The following is an 18,010-nucleotide window of genomic DNA, read 5'->3' as shown; positions in this document are numbered from 1 at the left end:
CTTCTGTATTTCCTGTAAATTGATAGTTGGACCTTGAGGCTTGGTCACATTGAGGTTCAATTTCTCTCTCTCTTTCTCTGTCTCTCTTTTTTGGAGGGGCAGGGCTGGGAGTGCACATTAGGTCGACTTGTTTCTATTTTTATGATGTTAGCAGTCATTGGTAATTATGCTGAGGTCCATTAATTCATTCCAAGCCTCAAAGTGATGGTGATAATTGTTTTATCATTTATTTATTCATTTATTAACTGTGACTTTATAATTTTTATATTTATGCATGTATTTTATGTGTGTTATATGTGTAGACAAAGATTAATGTGCCCAAGTTTTGCTTTCAGCAAATATTTACATTCCAATCATTGCTTAGAAGGATTCTTTTGTCCTTTTACAGCTACTTGCTAAAAATTAAAGTAAACATAGAATATTCTGGTTTTATTGTACTCTTGAAGGGACTGAATGTCTAAGCTAATTTATTAAAGAATGTATCGTTTCTTGTCTTAACACTTTACTGAAGAATGTGTCAGCATTAGGACTGTTATAGACTGAGAAACTTAACAAGAATTTTTTTTATGTTCTTTGAGTTTATAACCCTCACAACCTATTTTAGTCTTTATGGTAATCAACTAGGTAAAGCTCTGAATTAAGCTCCCAGTATTTATGTTCACTGGCAAAATTTTCTCTGAACCTCATGAAACTGTTAATATCCTATTCTAAGTATAATACTTTTTTAACAATTGAGCATCATAAAATAAATGAAGTTTTAAGATACATTTAGAATAAGTTCTTCGGTGTGAGTCAGTTTTCCCTGGAATGTCCTGCCCTTGCTGCAGCTGAGGGACAAGTGGGTAAGTGTTCTATATGCTATTAGCTCCTTAAAAAGTTGGTGAGGAGACGTGGAGGTGAGGATTTTGAATACAACCAGCTTTCTAGGTTTAATATCCAACTCACTTTATATTATTTTGAATGAATGTTTGGGCATGAGTTACCTTCCCTTTTTTACAAATAAGAACCCAAACTACAGCTAGGGTAGCCAGATTCCTGCTCTGGTCCAAAGGCAACTTCTGGTAATGCATTTAGATTTCAGTGATTGTAGTATAATATTCTACTCTACCATACCACCAACTTTCCCCAGCATGAATAAGGTGGAACAGATACCATTTTATGGGTAATGCAGTTAAGGCTCAGAGAGATTTAGTGATTGCCACTCTACTAATAAATGGCTGCAGTGGAATTGGAATTCAAGTCTTCCTGATTCCAAGCCCATGTTATTCTCACTACCACAGCCAAATGAAGACAAGAGGAGAAGAAGGCAGAGCGATTATTTAAGGAGTCACTATTATTTCCAGTGAGAGGTGATTGGGGCCTGAAGCAGGCAATGGAAACAAATAAAATTTAAGGGTTTCACTTGCTTTGGTGGCAGATAAGATGTGGGGGTTTAGGGAATAGAATGAATAAAGAAAGATGTGAGTTTCCTGGGTATGTAAATGAACTGTCATGGTGGGAGAAGTAGTGTAGGGGAAGGGTGCCCCTTATTCCTCTTTCTTTGTGGACTGCTGTATGTTGATTGAGGTGTTTGTGGTATATTTGGTTGAAGACATTCAATACGTACTTGGAAATTCAGGATACTACTCAGATTATTTAATCTTTTGGTAGGGGATACAAGGAAGCTCAGCAGAGGGTATATTCTTAATTCCTTTGTCATATGTTAATCCTATGCCATTTACCTAGTGAGAATTACAAATTCACAGTTCTACCAAGGGGACTACCCTGTGGTTTATGGCCTCACCAAATTCCCTCTGTGTTGGACCCCATGTGCCTAGAATAGTGTTTCTGCCTATATACATATATTCCTGTACTTTTCCTTTTCTAGTGAAGATAAATTAGAAAAAAAACACCAGATGAAAAGACACCAGATGAAAGCATCTGATTTATTAATAGGATTTAATGTTGAGGTTACACAAAATATTTAGTAAAGAAACAGTAGTTAATAGCCAGTATGTTGAAAGAAAGGAGTTCATATATGCAGTTTATGGTCAGATGATATGGCAGTGACTTGTGCATATATCCTGGCACAGTTCCTGCTCTGTGGAAAGTTTGTACAAATAGTAAAGTTGGCAAGTTGACTGTTAGCTACAAGCCAAGAAATTTTACTGAAACAACAAATTAGAATTAGGTACCTATTTTGTGGATGTTTCAGGCCTTACCTATGTGATCTCCCTACTGAGAACTTCAAAGCACATAAAATTAAAAGACACTCTCAATTAGCCCTTATGAAGCAACACAGGTACTTGCTCACTTTCCCTTTTTTTTCTTGATTGTGCAGCTAAATTACAAACTTAAGTGGGTAGGGGAACAGGGAAGGGCTTGATTTCCCCCCCAACCCCCACCCCCCAGAGGTTAACCGTTAGGCCCTGAACCTAGTAGAAAATACTTATTGGTTAAGTCTCTAAATATAAATTTAGTTTGACTCTCTTTGTCATTTACTGAGTAACAAAAATTATTTTATCTTTAGTATCTAGCACTGTGCTAATAATTTATGGAAAATAAAAAATACAGAAAACACAGCCTTGGCCCTTGGGATATGTGCACTCTTGAGTTGGTTTTATTTGTAATTAATTTGGTGACAAAATGCTTGAGTTTGTCAGAGGATTTGAGTATCAAGTTATGGACAGAGCTTTAAGTTCTTTGCCTAATAGGAGCACAAAATAAAAGTTAAATGATGGTACTGTCAACTACAAGTTGCAGAATGACTCTCCAGCAGCCTCTTCGATGTAATATCACTTTAAATTCCATAGGAATATTTCTCATCAAAGAAATGTCCTGTAACAATGAACATTGATTTAAAACCTTTGTTGGTTGGTTTTTTTGTTTTTTAGATTTATTATTTGAGAGTGCGCATGAGCCAGGGAAGCGGGAGAGGGGGAGAATCTCGAGCAGACTCCTTGCTGAGCACAGAGGCTGACACATGTCTTGATCTCACAACCCTGAGATCATGACCTGAGCCAAAAATCAAGAATGGGATGCCTAACTGACTGAGCCACCCAGGCACCCTGGTTGGTTCATTTTTAAAAGCCATAGAATTGGGGACATCTGGGTGGCTCAGTCAGTTAAGTGTCTGCCTCGGCTCAGGTCATGATCCCAGCATCAGGCTCCTTGCTCAGGGGGGAGCCTGCTTCTCCCTCTACCTGCCACTCCCCCTGCTTGTGCTCTCTGTCTCTCTCTCTCTGACAAATAAATAAGTAAAATCTTAAAAAAAAAAAAAAAGAGCTATAGAATTATAAAGTAGGAAAGACAGAGAACTTCTAGTCCCATTCCTTCTTTTTTCGTACATAGAAAGGGATCCCAGAGTGTTTGTTTCATTGAGCTTTGTCTAAATTATCCCAGCTATTTAGAGACAAAGCAGGAACTGGAACATGGGTTTTTGACTTCATGACTTCCTCTTATATAATGTATTGTTATTTATGTCTATGTGCATTAATTGAAGGTATATATATTATTACCATATTTTCTGTTATTTACTCATTTTGTTTTTTATATTATTCCAGCAAAAGAAAAGTTATGTCTAATTACCAAAAAAAAGTGACTTACCTAATGTCACATACTAAGAAATTAGCAAAACTAGAACTAGAACCCAGATCCTCTGTTTCCTAGTACATTGAATCTTTCACAATACCAGGCTTTTTCTCCATATTGTTGTCATTAGTCTTATTTACAAATTATTCCTACTAGGAAGCTTAGTCAAACTGAGAACATTTTCAAGAAAGAGTGATGGACTTTGTTGTAAGGAGGAAATCCAGCCTTCTCTTGTAGCATAATTTCAGTTTTCTGGATGGTTTTCATAAATTTGGCTCTATTCCATTTGAAATTTGAATTTACCACTTACTAGAGTTTGAGGCTAGAGGACAATCCAACAAAGTTATGGAATTGAATTGGTCTGTAAGTAGTAACTGCTTTCATTCACAACAAGATAGTGTTTAAAATAAAAAAAAAAAACTTTATTAAATGTAGTTATATGTATAACCTTTTTCTTTAAGTTTTTGTTGAAGTGTAATACACATCTAAAAACATGCACATAATTAGCCTACAGTTTGATGAATTTTCACAACTGAACACACACTATAACCAGCATCCAGTTTGAGATCGTTATCAGCTGCCCAGATATTCCCCTTACATTCTCCTCTAGCTACTACCCCAATCCTGCTGCCCCTAAAGAGTAACCACTATAAAGATGAGGTCAGGTATTTCATTAGTCAGGGTTGCCCTATTTTTTTTGTCTTTGCTGAAATATGAAGAGGTTGAGAAAAGAACAATTTCTGGGGTGCCTGGGTGGCTCAGTCAGTTGAGCATCCCAGCTCTTGATTTCAGCTCGGATCATGGTCTCAGGGTCATGGGATCAACCCCCATGTTGGGCTCTGTGCTCAGCATGGAGTCTGCTTCTCCCACTCCCTCTGCTCCTCCCCACACTTGCGTGCTCTCTCTCTCTCAAATAAATAAATAAATAAAATCTTTTTTTTTTAAGAACAATTTCTGCCCTTATCAATACAATAATAATTGCTAAAGAAAAAAAAAACAATTTTTTCATTATCAAGGCATATTTACCAATTTGGTATTCAATCAGAGTTATACTGGGCAATTTAGATCTTTTGTGCAGCTTTGGAAACATCCCAGAGTCTCTATAACAGCTTTTGTCTTCTGGTACAAAACACAAAATAAGCAAGAAAGATAAGAATTGATGTAGGGCATTGTGTGCCCCCCACACCCTCATGGTTATTACCCACTATGGAGGAAGCACAAAGGAATGACTGTAATGCTCTAATGCAGAGCTGTGGTTGAGGAATCACTGATATGTTCTGTTTTCTTTGTGTATAGTCTCTGAATACTGAAGATTAATATCAATAATTAGAATTCCATGCGCAACTTTTAATTCTCCAACTTCCATGTGAAATCTAACTGCTGTTTCCCATAAGTTAAAAAGAATTGGTTGAAATTCTTCCATCTTGATTTAAAACCTTTTACCTATAACACTGTCTTCACTTCCTCTATTTCTTATCAGGACCCCTGAACAGTGTCCCAGCGTTGTTTCATTGCTGTCAGAGAGTTACAATCCTCACGTGCGTTATGGAGCTGCTATGGCCCTGGGCATCTGCTGTGCCGGTACAGGAAACAAGGTAAAGCCCAAAGCCACTGGGGTCAGTTCTTGCCTGGCACCAGACTGTTTTCCCTAGCAGAAAAGTTGGTATAACCACTGTAAAAATGCAAGTGTGGTGTGATCTATGAGAGTTAACTTGTCTCGCACAGCTTCCCAGAACTTCCTTCCTCACTTTACCATGGTTGCTCAAAGCGAGTTAAGAACAAACCACCACATTGCATGGGTGACCAAACAATGCTGTTGAATTTCTTTTTGAAAGCATTGATTTCTTTTTAAAAAAATTCTTTAAAGAGTTAGTCTGGTCACTTAACATGGTAATTTATATGTTTAATTGGCATTATTAGGAATCAAGGTTCTTGTATGAGACCACCAAAATCAGCTAACTTTGATTCTTTTTTTTGTTTGTTTTTGTTTTAAGCAAATCACTTAACTGCTATTTGCCTGATTCTCCTCACAAATCTAATAGGTAACGTGGTATTTGTTAAATCTTCAAAAGTGACAAAATATAAAGAGTTGGGTTAGGCAAGCAAATGACTGTAAAATACAATTCATCGTGAGATTCATAAAGAAATGTGCTGTTGCTTAAACAAGTATTCTTCATTCGCAGCAATGGCATAATCATCACATTTTTGCCTTTCATAGCACAAACGTACACACCTTCACCACCCCCCAAAAGATGAACTTTTCTTTTAATGGAGTCCGTGTGTGCATGGGTATGTGTGTGTGTGAGAGAGAGAGAGAGAACACAAACATAATGAGAATAGTGAGAACATAAAGAACAAGATTAGAGCTAGGTTATGCTTCCAATGTCTTTATATCAGAGGAGGAGTCATTTTTTTATCCTCTCTTGTCCACAATAAAATAAAATAAAACAGTTATTTATTGATTGAGTCCAGGAATTAAATTTTAATTTGCTTCACTTTTTCTCTAATAAAGAGTATTTTTTTTTTTTTAATTTATTTGCGAGAGAGAGAATGAGAGACAGAGAGCATGAGAGGGAGGAGGGTCAGAGGGAGAAGCAGACTCCCCGCCGAGCAGGGAGCCCGATGCGGGACTCGATCCCGGGACTCCAGGATCATGACCTGAGCCGAAGGCAGTCGCCCAACCAACTGAGCCACCCAGGCGCCCTCTAATAAAGAGTATTAATATTGGATACAAATAACTTTTTCTAGTCACATAAAACATTACTGAAACTAGAAATTAAAATGGGCGTTTTCACTATATGTGAAAAAAATTGCATAAAAATTTAGAGAGACATCCCCTTCCAGTATTCTGATTCATCTCCTTACCCTGCTTTATTTTTTCTTCATAGGACTTATCACCACCTGACATATTTTTACACCTATTTATTTATTTTATGTCTCCTCTGCCCTGAAATGTAAGGTCCCTAAGAACAGAATGTTCACTGCTAGAAGCTAAAGTGAGACCAGGCACATAGTAGGCGTTCGGTAAATATTTGTCAAATCAGTGATGGAGGGGAAGATCCTTTAAGGATATGATGGAGATTTGTTTTTAAGTGTTTTCTTTTGTGGGAGAATTTCTTACATGAGAATGTATCTTCAGTTTTATTAGAAATATCATTGGGTTTATAAAATACCAGTTTATAGAAATTGGCCTTCATTTTTTTTCTGGAACACCTGTAAACAAAGGAAAATTATAGTTGGATGTTTTATGAAGTATTTTCCCCCTCAGGTCTTCAGTAGACATTTATGTCAAGCCTCGTAAGTTAAATGTATATTAGATTTTTTTTTCTTTCCAGATTACTCTAAACTTGATATGATATGTAGGAGCAAATGTTCTTTGAGACACAGCATCTGACAAGTTAATTCAATGAAAAATTTTTATTACTCATACTAAGCAAGTCTGCTTTATTTCTAGATAGTTTGTGTGATCTATATAACTATACCTATCTGACCAAGGTTTGGTGCTTTATTTTTATTTCTTAAAAACTCAAAGCACTTTTTTATTCTAAAATATATCTTTGAGGTTATATCACATACCTCAAAGACCAAGTTAGTGTCGTTTAACTTATAAGTTGGAAATTTGGTTATATTTTTATCATGACTCCCTCACAAACAGTATTGACAATACTATGAGTAGTGTCACATTTTTCACTGAAATGGAGAGAAAATACATTTATCTGGTACGTATATTATCTGTTAACAGCTCTGATTTTTAAAATAAATGAATCCACGTGTAAAGAAATCGGAAGTTGTTTTCTTAAAAGAAAAAGAATTCAACTTATTTTTTCTTTCCTTGGCCTTGAAACAGGATATTTAAGAAGTGGCATACTGTGTTAAGAAATAAATTTGATAATTTTGTAAACCCATTGCTTTGTTCCTCCGGATTTATACCTGCCAAAGACCTTATAAGGAATGTTATAAAGTGGCACTTAACATTAATCTCATTTTCTGTTACCTTCTTTTTTACTTCTTTTACTTCAAAACAGGAACACGCATGTTATCTACAAGCTTCCTTCTCACTTACCATCAATTATATTGAAACTAAAAGCATTCTCAGTTGCAAGTAGTCTTTAATGAACTCACTACAATGTCAGAGGAAAATACTGACTTAGAATAACAGTAACTAATTTGAAAATTCCGCTATACCAGCTTAATTTAAAGTTTTTTTCTAATGCTTTCAGGAAGCAATTAATTTGTTAGAACCGATGACAAATGACCCTGTGAACTATGTGAGGCAAGGAGCTCTGATAGCCTCAGCTCTCATCATGATCCAGCAGACTGAAATCACTTGTCCAAAGGTGAGCAAATGAAAAAATTCTCCAGAAGAGAGCTGGTTCAGGCTTTTCTTTAGTAACTTACCTTCTTTTAAGGACATTTTTACCTCAAATGTAGTGGACACTAAACTCAAAGGAAGTAAAAAAGGTGGGTAAAAGATAACTTTAATTATATAATCCTCTTTAAATGCATTTTTTTACAGATTTATAGTCACTTTGTTAATTCAACTTTTTAGCCATACTTGAAAAATGAGAACTTACAGGTTGATGAAATCATAAAAATGAACTTTAATTTTTGCCTCCTACTGTCCTTTTAAAATGCGTTTAGCAGGATAACTTGTTCCTCTGATACAGGATGCAAACTCAGGCAGTCCATGACTTTTTGATTCATCTTTCTGAGGCAATAAAAAGTCCTACATTCACTTTATATGGTATATACAATCTCAGTTTAGAAATGAGTATATCCAGATTCTCTGTTAGAATGTCAGTGCCCCCCTGGGAGTGGGGCAGGGTTTCACATGGCTCCAGGACGGCTTTCCTTCCTCACCCACATCCGTTCACAGAACCAGTCCTGCATATTTTGCCCTTGTAGCTAGGAGTATAATATATGGTTCTCAGTGTAGCTTTGCCTGCCCTGTCCCTCTCCTTCCTCTTCTGTCTTCTTCTCCCTCCTCTTCATCTCCCTCACCCTCTCTGCTAGTTACCTCCGTGGACAGCTAATGCCTCTTAACTTTCTATGTCAGATGTCAGTGCACAGTAACCACTGATCTTATTAAGCTCTCCACGTGGTCCCTCTGAAGCCCATCTTTAGGCTTGGAGTGAGGGGGAAAGACCCACAGCTCAGCTTTCCCCACAGAAATCCCCCTCACACATCCTCCTGCAGTTCACTTCTCATAGATACCCTGTGGCTGGCTCCCAGCAAAGATTTTGAGACATCTATTTTAAAATTTCCTCATGACAGTCTCCCAGACATCATGTTAGAGTATGATATCTAATGTATCTTGGCACCTCAGCCAAAATTTCTCATTTTGTTGAGAAAATGCACAGATCTTATTCACATGTACTAAAAATTACCATTTTTGTTGTATTAAATAGGTGTGTGTAGCTTATGCAATAATTTCAGAACTTTTTATTCTTAACTTGAAATTAGAGCATTTAATAGTTTTGTATTAATTTTGCTTCTATTTGAGAAAAAATCAAAAAATTGACAACTAGAAAAACCATTGGCATACTGTCTTCTGCCTCATCAAGCAAATGTAAAACATCTTCATTTTCAGCAAAGTAGATTGATGGGGGGAGGGAGCGTGGAGAAGAGAAAAATTTCCAGAACTCATTGATTATTCATTCTCATTTTATGGAACTTTGTTTAATAGATTCCCATTTCTAATGGGAATCATTTTTATTTTTTTATTTCATTTTTATTTTTATCATTTTTATTTCATTTATCCAGTGCTGCTCTGTCAAAATCATTTGTAAGACTTCCAAAAATTGGATTATTGCAAAAATAGAATCCCAACTTCTCATTCTGTTTTAATAGTATATCACTTCATATATCTTCTAGAACATAAACATCTTTTCAGAGGGTCCACATTTCTTTTTGGCTTTTGTTTTTAAATATAGCAGTTATAATATGAATAGCTTTTGCATCTTTTATTTCTGCTTTTGATCTTCTGAGCTTTATCAGCTGGGGGTTATCCAACTGAGTAATGTTAAAGTAGGAAGTTTAGGCCATGGAATGCACTTCCCCTAACAGTAATATATAGATATTTACTCACTTTGACCTCACATGTTGCTTTCATGTTATTTGTATTGTGAACAAGACAAATAGTTTACTATCTTTTCATCCTCTGCTGTAGAATTTTGTTGATTTTTCAACCATAAACTCTGCACCAACACTGGCAGGGTCCTTTGGAATGGGGATAGGCTAGGGTAGGATGTGTAGTTTGAAAAAGCATTCAACTATTTATTCTAATAGATAAAACTTTTTCACATTTAGAAAAAGTGAAAAAATACAGAATTTAAATAATCAGTATTTTTTAATCATTCCGTAAAATGCCGTTGAACCAAGTCTTAGCTGATGTGAATACATAGGGAGCCCTTCCATCTTCAGCTTGTATCAGAATCTTGAGTATTAATTAAGAATGTCGAAATGCAATTATAGCTGCTAGCTATTGCCATTAATGTAAGCTCCGTGGGGAAAGTTAAATCTGTACCCTACCGACTCTGAAAGCAAAGCTGTGCATGCCAGTGTAAAGCTCCAGTATTTTTTCAGGAAACACTGTTCCTTAGAGGGAAATTGTTAACTCAGCTCATGAATTCTTAAAGTTTGAGTTCTGTTTCGTTGTTTTCTGCTATTAAGCATGCAATAAAGACTTATGTGGACTGTCAAGTTTATATCATCTCTCTTTTATCTGATAATTGCTAACAAGACAACTTGATATTCTTTTGGAATGGTATGTGACATTTTGCTGAAAAGAAAAAGCTGTTAACAAGCTTGAAGAGGGGCGCCTGGGTGGCTCAGTCCGTTAAGCGTCTGACTCTTGGTTTCGGCTCAGGTCCTGATCTCGCAGTCATGGGATTGAGCCCCTCGTGTCAGGCTCCGTGCTCAGCACGGAATTGGCTTCAAATTCTCTCTCCCTCTCCCTCCCCCTCTACCCTTCCATGCACACACTCCTTTCTCTCTCTCAAATAAATAAGTAAAATCTAAAAAAAAAGCTTAAAGAGAAGTTCTCAAGACTACAGAGTCCTAGTAACAAGGTTGCAAACTGGTGCAGGAAATCAAGTGGAAGTAAAATGGAGATGAAGTCTTAATTTCATCAAGACTTACATAACCACTCCTCAGGGGAATCCAAAAGGGACATTTCTCAGATAGTTTGTGAAATTCACAATGGAAAGTTCCAAAGGAGGTATTTTATGTAAGCATGACATACATCACATCCTTTTGCAGAATGCTGTCTTAATGCTTAGTTCTATACACTGTGGTCTCAGTTTAAGTAATTCCAGTGCATCTTTGCTTTCTTCTTCTGCCAGTTTTTTTGTTCACTCACTCTCAACAACATAGACCCAGGAACATGTATACACCCCTGGGTGATTACAAACCCAATTTAGAAAGCCCTTAGACCAGAGATTCAAAACCATTTAACTAGAATAATGTGCTTTTTATAGGTCTTTGGAACTATTTTCACTCAAGAACAAACTCTACTCTTTATGAAGGATCTATCTTTTATTTTCCTTGTTAAATGAAATCCACCTTTAGCATTTTTGAACATGTACATTATTATCATGTACAGAATCGGATAAAAATATTACAGTGTAAAAATAAAATCTCTGGTGCTCCTCCTTGCCTAATATCATCTGGCCTAAGGTTACCTGCTGTGGGTAAGTAACCACAACTGACAGGTACTCTTTTGGCAGTAGGATCATGTTTGGCCAAGCTTGATAAGCTTTTGCATTTCTAAAATCACAATTTGAGTAGATTAGGCTTTTGTGAGCCATCATGGGGACCTAGAAGTATTTCTATGAAGAAATCTTTGAACTTCTATAAGATGAAATTATAAGAATGAAATTTTGTATTATAAGCATAGCATAACACATTTGTAAATGGTAATCTGTATTACCATACTATTGCCTTAAGGTAGGAACTTGGACTCTAACAATGTCAGTGATAATATAAAGAAAGGGCTACAAGCAACTACCATAAACAAAATAATACTCGTAAAACTGAGAAGGGAGCTAAAAACATCATTTGGTATATTGATAATGGGGAAATCATGATAACATTGACAATATCTTAAAAGAAGAATAAAGATAATTTTTGTTTTAGGCATGTTGAGTTTGAGATGATAGCAAGTCAGCTGGAGATAAGATGAGAGCAAAGGAGAAAAGTCAGAACTGAAGGTAGAGATTTGGGAACTAACCACAAGGAAATTATGTAAGTCCATAGCCCTCTATCTGCAGTTCTAAAATCCAAAATGCTCTGAAGAGAGGTTTGTTTATTTTTAAGGACTCATTTGGCTGTAAAACTTGAACTAATATGAACTCATTTATAGCCTTTATCCCATTTAGTGTTAATATTCAGTCATTTAGCTGCTTTTTGAAATATGGATTTGTTTGATTATAGGTTATTTTCCCCATGCTCCATTGAGAATATTGCATAATGTATGGTATATACACCATGTTATCTTTGTAAATTCTGAATTCCAAAATTCATCTGGCCTCAAGGATTTCATGGAAGAAGTTACAGACCTATAGTTGAAGTCGTAAGAGCAGATGTAATGTCAGAGAAAGAGAAAAGAAAGACAACTTCAAAACTGATCCTTGATGTGCTGTTTTATTTCTATATGCAGGAAAATAGAAGAAAATTGAAAGGAAACATACCCAGTTGATAAGTACCAACAGAAATAACCCCAAAGAACTTTATTTCCTTCTCCCCATTTTTTTTTCTGAAAGTGTTTTTTCCCCCAGCAGTATAAGGTATAGAGTTTAAAAATATGATGAATGTTAAAAATGCATGAATTTGGAGAAGGTAGATTTTTAGATAATCATGTATAGCAGAATGAATGCATGGATCACAGGATTGCTTAGAATTTGTCTTTTCTGTGAGACTATCGTAATATAAAATGAGAAATAAATGTTTTTCTCCCACAAATTGTATGGGGGCACCATACTGTTCATAACAGTGAAATTGAACCAGGAAATCATGATCCTCACCATGATTGCAGTTAGTTGCTTGATCACAAACAAGCCAGTCATTTCACCTGTTTTACTTCAGTTTCCCATCCGTAAGTACAGGGAGTACATGATCTCAAACTTGCCTTCAAATTTAAGATACTATCCTAACCTACTAAAATAATAATTCTTTATGAAGAATCATAAACATGAGAATTGTTACTGCTCCATAAGTAGTAAAATGTGAGGAAAAGAATTTTTTTTTTTTTAAAGATTTATTTATTTATTTATTTATTTGAGAGAGAGCACATGAGAGGGGTTAGGGTCAGAGGGAGAAGCAGGCTCCCTGCCGAGCAGGGAGCCCGATGCGGGACTCGATCCGGGGACTCCAGGATCATGACCTGAGCTGAAGGCAGTCACTTAACCAACTGAGCCACCCAGGCGCCCAGGAAAAGAATTTTTAAATGATAAACAGGAAATAGCTCTTTGAAGTAGTCTACTTAATTGGATAATCCTATTACATATTTGTATTGATTTTTTTTAATCCATCTTTCAGTTTCACTGAATATTTGATTTCCTATTGTTTTGGGTGTGATTTTATATTTAAATTCTTCCTCATAATGTACATACAGTGCTTTGTCCAGTGTTACTTTTTATAAGTTCATGACATATTTCATAAACCTTTAAGCACATAAAATTTCCATCCTATATAAGGTAATGTAAGTGTTCATCTAAAATAAGTTCAGAATCAAAGGAATTTGATCTGTTGAACCAGAGTAAAAGCATCAAACCTTAGGATTTTTAAAACTAGAAGGGAATTTTATGATGATCTAGTCATGCTGGTTTTACAGTTAGAGAAAATAAGACCTAGAGAAGTAAATGGCTCACTAATGGTTATATGCTAGGTAATGGCAGGGTGAGTTCATTGTTTTCCCATCACATTTTTTAGCAGTATTATGTTGCAGAGATAATAGTCAGGGGGGACTGGTAGGGTTCTGCCACAGTATGGTAGGATAGCCATGCTTACTGAACTATAAAACGCTGTTTACACATTACATTACATATATATTGCATCATATAATCCTTACAGCAGCATAAAATCTTTAAAAAAAAAAAAAAAAAAAATGGGACGCCTGGGTGGCTCAGTTGGTTAAGCGACTGCCTTCGGCTCAGGTCATGATCCTGGAGTCCCGGGATCGAGTCCCGCATCGGGCTCCCTGCTCGGCAGGGAGTCTGCTTCTCCCTCTGACCTTCCTCCCTCTCATGCTCTCTGTCTCTCATTCTCTCTCTCTCAAAATAAATAAATAAAATCTTTAAAAAAAAAAAAAAATCCTTACAGCAGCTGTGTAAGATAGGTTCTACAATCCCTATAGGGATGAAGAGACCGAAGCACATAAAAGCTAAAAACTTCCTAAACGGCTTATTGAAGCAGAGATATTTATAAGCCAGGTTGTCTGATTCTGTATTACCCTGCACAGCATGGCCTCCAAGACCAAGACAAGTGAAGAGGGAAGAGATTCTGAAAGAATATGTCATGCAAGTAAGGTCATTATATTAGGAAACTCAAAAATTCGATATTCTCTGCTTGGGGCAGATTTGGGGAGCTCCATGATCATGTGCTTCTTGAACAAGCAGACTTCATCCTGGGTGCCTACCACTTGAAAAGCACTGGTGGGAAAACAGAGAAGTGTAAGACATGGAGGAAGCATAAAACAGTTCCCTTATTGTCACTCAAACAGTTTTAAAGCAATCACAAATATATTGAAAACATGTATTTTATAAATTTTATTTTCTAATTGTAAAAGTAATATATATTAGTTTTAGGAATGCAGAAAAGAATAAAGAAAAATTACTAATAATCCTACCATAAGTGAGTTAGCACATGTTCCATTTTGGTGTGTTTTTTTGACAAGAGTAATTACCATGACATGTTCTCAAAAAATTAATACGTGTGTGTAATGAATATCTTGATGTGAATATACACTAAATCCAAAATATGCCTCACACATCTTCAGTAAAGGGTGGTTTACTTGAAGATAGAATTGAAGGATTATGCCTGCTAGGAAATCTGTAAGAGTGATGGTAAGCAAAGTAGCTGTTATTCACAGTACAATGAAAGCTTCAATGTTTGTAACTGTTTAAGCCTGCTGACTAACAGTGCTGCAATACGAAATCACATTCAACATTCCCATGAGTCTGAATCATCCACTGTGGAATGAGGATTGAAAACAGAACTGGTGCTCCCACACCAGAAAAGTCATAACACCCATGATTTCAAACATGGAACTTTTGCTGCCTTGAAATCTGGTTTGTATCTCTCTCTTTTTGAATGTTGTGAATTTCAGAGCTCAAGTTTCATTATAATTTGAACAATCTATTTTCCCTGGTCTGAAATGACACCACAAATGAATATTGATATGACTATAATTCTTTTGCGTGTTCCTTCAGGTGAATCAGTTCAGACAGCTGTATTCCAAAGTCATCAATGATAAACATGATGATGTCATGGCTAAGTTTGGCGCTATTTTGGCGCAGGGCATACTGGATGCAGGTAAATGTTAAATCTTCCAGATGTATTTATCTATTTAAACTAACTCTGATGAAGTAACTATCTGCTCTAACTATATGACATAGTAGAAACTGGGGAAATTATTTGGGGAATTATTGGAGAAATTTTCTGGGGGGAAATTATTCCTGGAGAAAACATGGAGCCTATAGTTCATAGAACTTGACACTGAATTGGCTGGGTTTTATCAGTCCCTAGTTTACATTCAAGTCCATTTTCTATGGGTTTTGACAAATGCATAAATACATATCCACTATTACATCATAGGCAATAGTTTCACTGCCCTAGAAATCCTCTGTGTTCCACCTTTTCATCTCTCCCTCCTTCTGCACAATCCCCTGGCAACCACTGATCTTTTTATTGTCCCTATAACTTTAGTTTTCCCCTTTCCAGAGTATTATACAGCTGGAATCATACAGTATGTAGCCATCTGAGATTGGCTACTTTGGGTAATTGGTTTTTAAATAGGATTTAGGAGTAACGTTTTACTACTCCATAATCTATTTCTTTTAGCTGCCAGTTTTTGAGGTTTGTAGTTTTATATACAACCCTTTACTTGTTCATTCAGTACAACTACAGTTTTTTTGCTGGTTTCTGCTATATTATTTGTGAAGAATTAGGGGAGGATACTTCTCTGTTTCAGCTTTATTCTACCATCTTTACTAGAAGTCCTCTCTCTCCCTCCCTTCCTTCCCCTTTCAGCCCCTCTCTCCCTTCACTGCCTTTTGTATCTCTGAATTGTCGTGGACCAATCAAGTTTTGATGCTTCTTTCCGTTTCTTTTTATTTATTTTTTTTTCTGCCTTACTTATTTTAGTGTTATTTCGTACATAAAAGTTCTGTACTGTTGTGTTCACTATTACAAGCAAAATTATTCTCTCACCCCTTTTCACTTTGTCAATATCCTGTCCTCCTACAAACTGTGCTGCAACTGCATTAGAAAAAACGTGTAGTCCTGCAGTCTGGCTCTCAGAAGTTAGTGTTAATGGAGGAACTCTGGAGGTCAACTTCAAAGGAATGAGTGAAGTTGAAGTTTATGAGAATTCACTCGATGATTTGGTCTCTTCAGGGAGAAGAGCCAAAGATTAAGATTTATGATTGAAGTTTGTAAAACTGTGTAAACACTACCAACAGGATAAACTCTTTCTTGTTTTGTATTAAATCTCAGACTGTTAGAACAAAAGGCTAGTTTAGTTTCTAAGTCTGAAGAAAATGGGTTTCATTGAAATAAAGGGAATTCAGCTTCAAAACTTAAAATAAGTATCATGTTCTCTGAGCAGCCTTCCCCTCTCCTCTGCCCTACCCAGCCTTCACCCTGGGACATACATGTTTAGCTGTATGTCCTCACTAGTGCCCAGGTTTCAATCTCATAATGCTTGTATACCCTAGTTTAATTATCTAGTTGTCTTCTCCACTAGGCTAGAGGCTCCTTGGGATCTCTTTTCAGTATTTTGTTCAAAATTCTCAATATATAGTAAGCATTTGGTGAATGTGGAGGTTAGAGCACAAGCAGACAATAAATGCATATAACTCATCCTTATTGGAAAAACAAAACTAAAGGATACCTGATTTTTTCCAAATAAAATCTAGATTATTTGATTCTTAGAAAAAATTAAAGTGCTTTTTTAGTTTAGTAAAAGTAATACTTCCTGACTAATGTAGCAGCATCTGGGAGAGACTGAAGTTAAAAGAAGTGAAATGTGAGCAATAGGGATCCAGAATTGGAATTCAAATTAGGATGGTGACTAGGTGCAGACAAGCTCCATTTTTATAGCGTATCTTTTTTTTTTTTTCTTTTTAAGATTTTATTTATTTGAGGGGCTCCTGGGTGGCTCGGTCGTTAAGCATCTGCCTTGGGCTCAGGTCATGATCCCTGGACCTTGGGATCGAGCCCCACGTCAGGCTCCCTGCTCGGCGGGAAGCCTGCTTCTCCCTCTCCCACTCCCGCTGCTTGTGTTCCCTCTCTTGCTGTGTCTCTCTCTGTCAAGTAAATAAATAAAATCTTAAAAAAAAAAAAAAGATTTTATTTATTTGAGAGATCACAAGTGGGGGGAGGGGCAGAGGGAGAAGCAGACTCCCTGCTGAGCGGGGAGCCTGATGCAGGACTCGATCCCGGGACTCTGGGATCATGGCCTGAGCCAAAGGCAGACACTTAACTGACTGAGCCACCCAGGTACCCTTTAGAGGGTATCTTATATAAACTAAAAGATTGGTGTCTCAGAGTTCTGGGGTCCAATACTAACACTGTTATATAGACCAAACGTATAAACATGTTTGCCTGCCTAACAAAATTTTGGACAAAATCCAGATTACAGTCTACTTTTAAAAACAGAATTACCTAGTAACTCTGGACCTACACCCTTAGTAACATGTCCTCTTTAAATACGACATGAACTTTCCAGTTGCTTCAGTTCCCCACTGCTTCCAGTCAGGTTTTCTCATTCATTTGCCTGACTGGTTCCTAAAGGCATTCAAGTTTGCAACCCCAAATAGCCTCCTAGAATCTCAGCCTTTCTAGGGCCCAGTAAAGATCCAGCTGTCTAAATGATGCTTGCATCTTAGTTCTTACTAGTTTTCAGACTATGTTTCTCTGTACCCCATCAAGGGATAGTCTAGGGGATGTGGCAAGAAGTGGATGAACAAGACAGGCTGAGCCATTCAGCCTCTCAGCAGCCCAAACTTCTGATTAAATGGAATTAACTTTGATTTCATTGTTTCACATACTATGCTTCCTCAAAAAAAAATTTCAGTTGAATCAAAGATTGGAGATATTAAAGGTTTTCTTTTGTTAGTGGTAGAGCTCTAGTTCAGGTGCTCAAGTCCAAACCCTCATTTTGCCAATGGGAAAAGAGACTTTTAGAGGTAAAGTGATTTGTCCAAGGTCACAAGGCTAG

The 18,010-nt window shown here is 36.6% G+C and overlaps 1 protein-coding gene across 1 annotated transcript in view; it reads left to right on the top strand.

The window, feature by feature from the left end:
• Positions 1–18,010, top strand: part of PSMD1 (proteasome 26S subunit, non-ATPase 1) — a 75,102-nt gene that overhangs the window by 46,836 nt on the left and 10,256 nt on the right. Inside the window, exons 15-17 of the mRNA XM_081815296.1 lie at positions 5,016–5,165; positions 7,791–7,907; positions 15,000–15,102. Of these exons, the coding sequence (XP_081671422.1) occupies positions 5,016–5,165; positions 7,791–7,907; positions 15,000–15,102 (370 nt within the window). The remainder of the gene's footprint in view (positions 1–5,015; positions 5,166–7,790; positions 7,908–14,999; positions 15,103–18,010) is intronic.

The sequence above is a fragment of the Leptonychotes weddellii genome, chromosome 3, assembly GCF_054177405.1.
Source record: "Leptonychotes weddellii isolate Sample4059 chromosome 3, ASM5417740v2, whole genome shotgun sequence".
In the NCBI taxonomy this organism is placed as follows: domain Eukaryota; kingdom Metazoa; phylum Chordata; class Mammalia; order Carnivora; family Phocidae; genus Leptonychotes; species Leptonychotes weddellii.
This window is presented reverse-complemented; position numbering and strand designations above follow the sequence as displayed.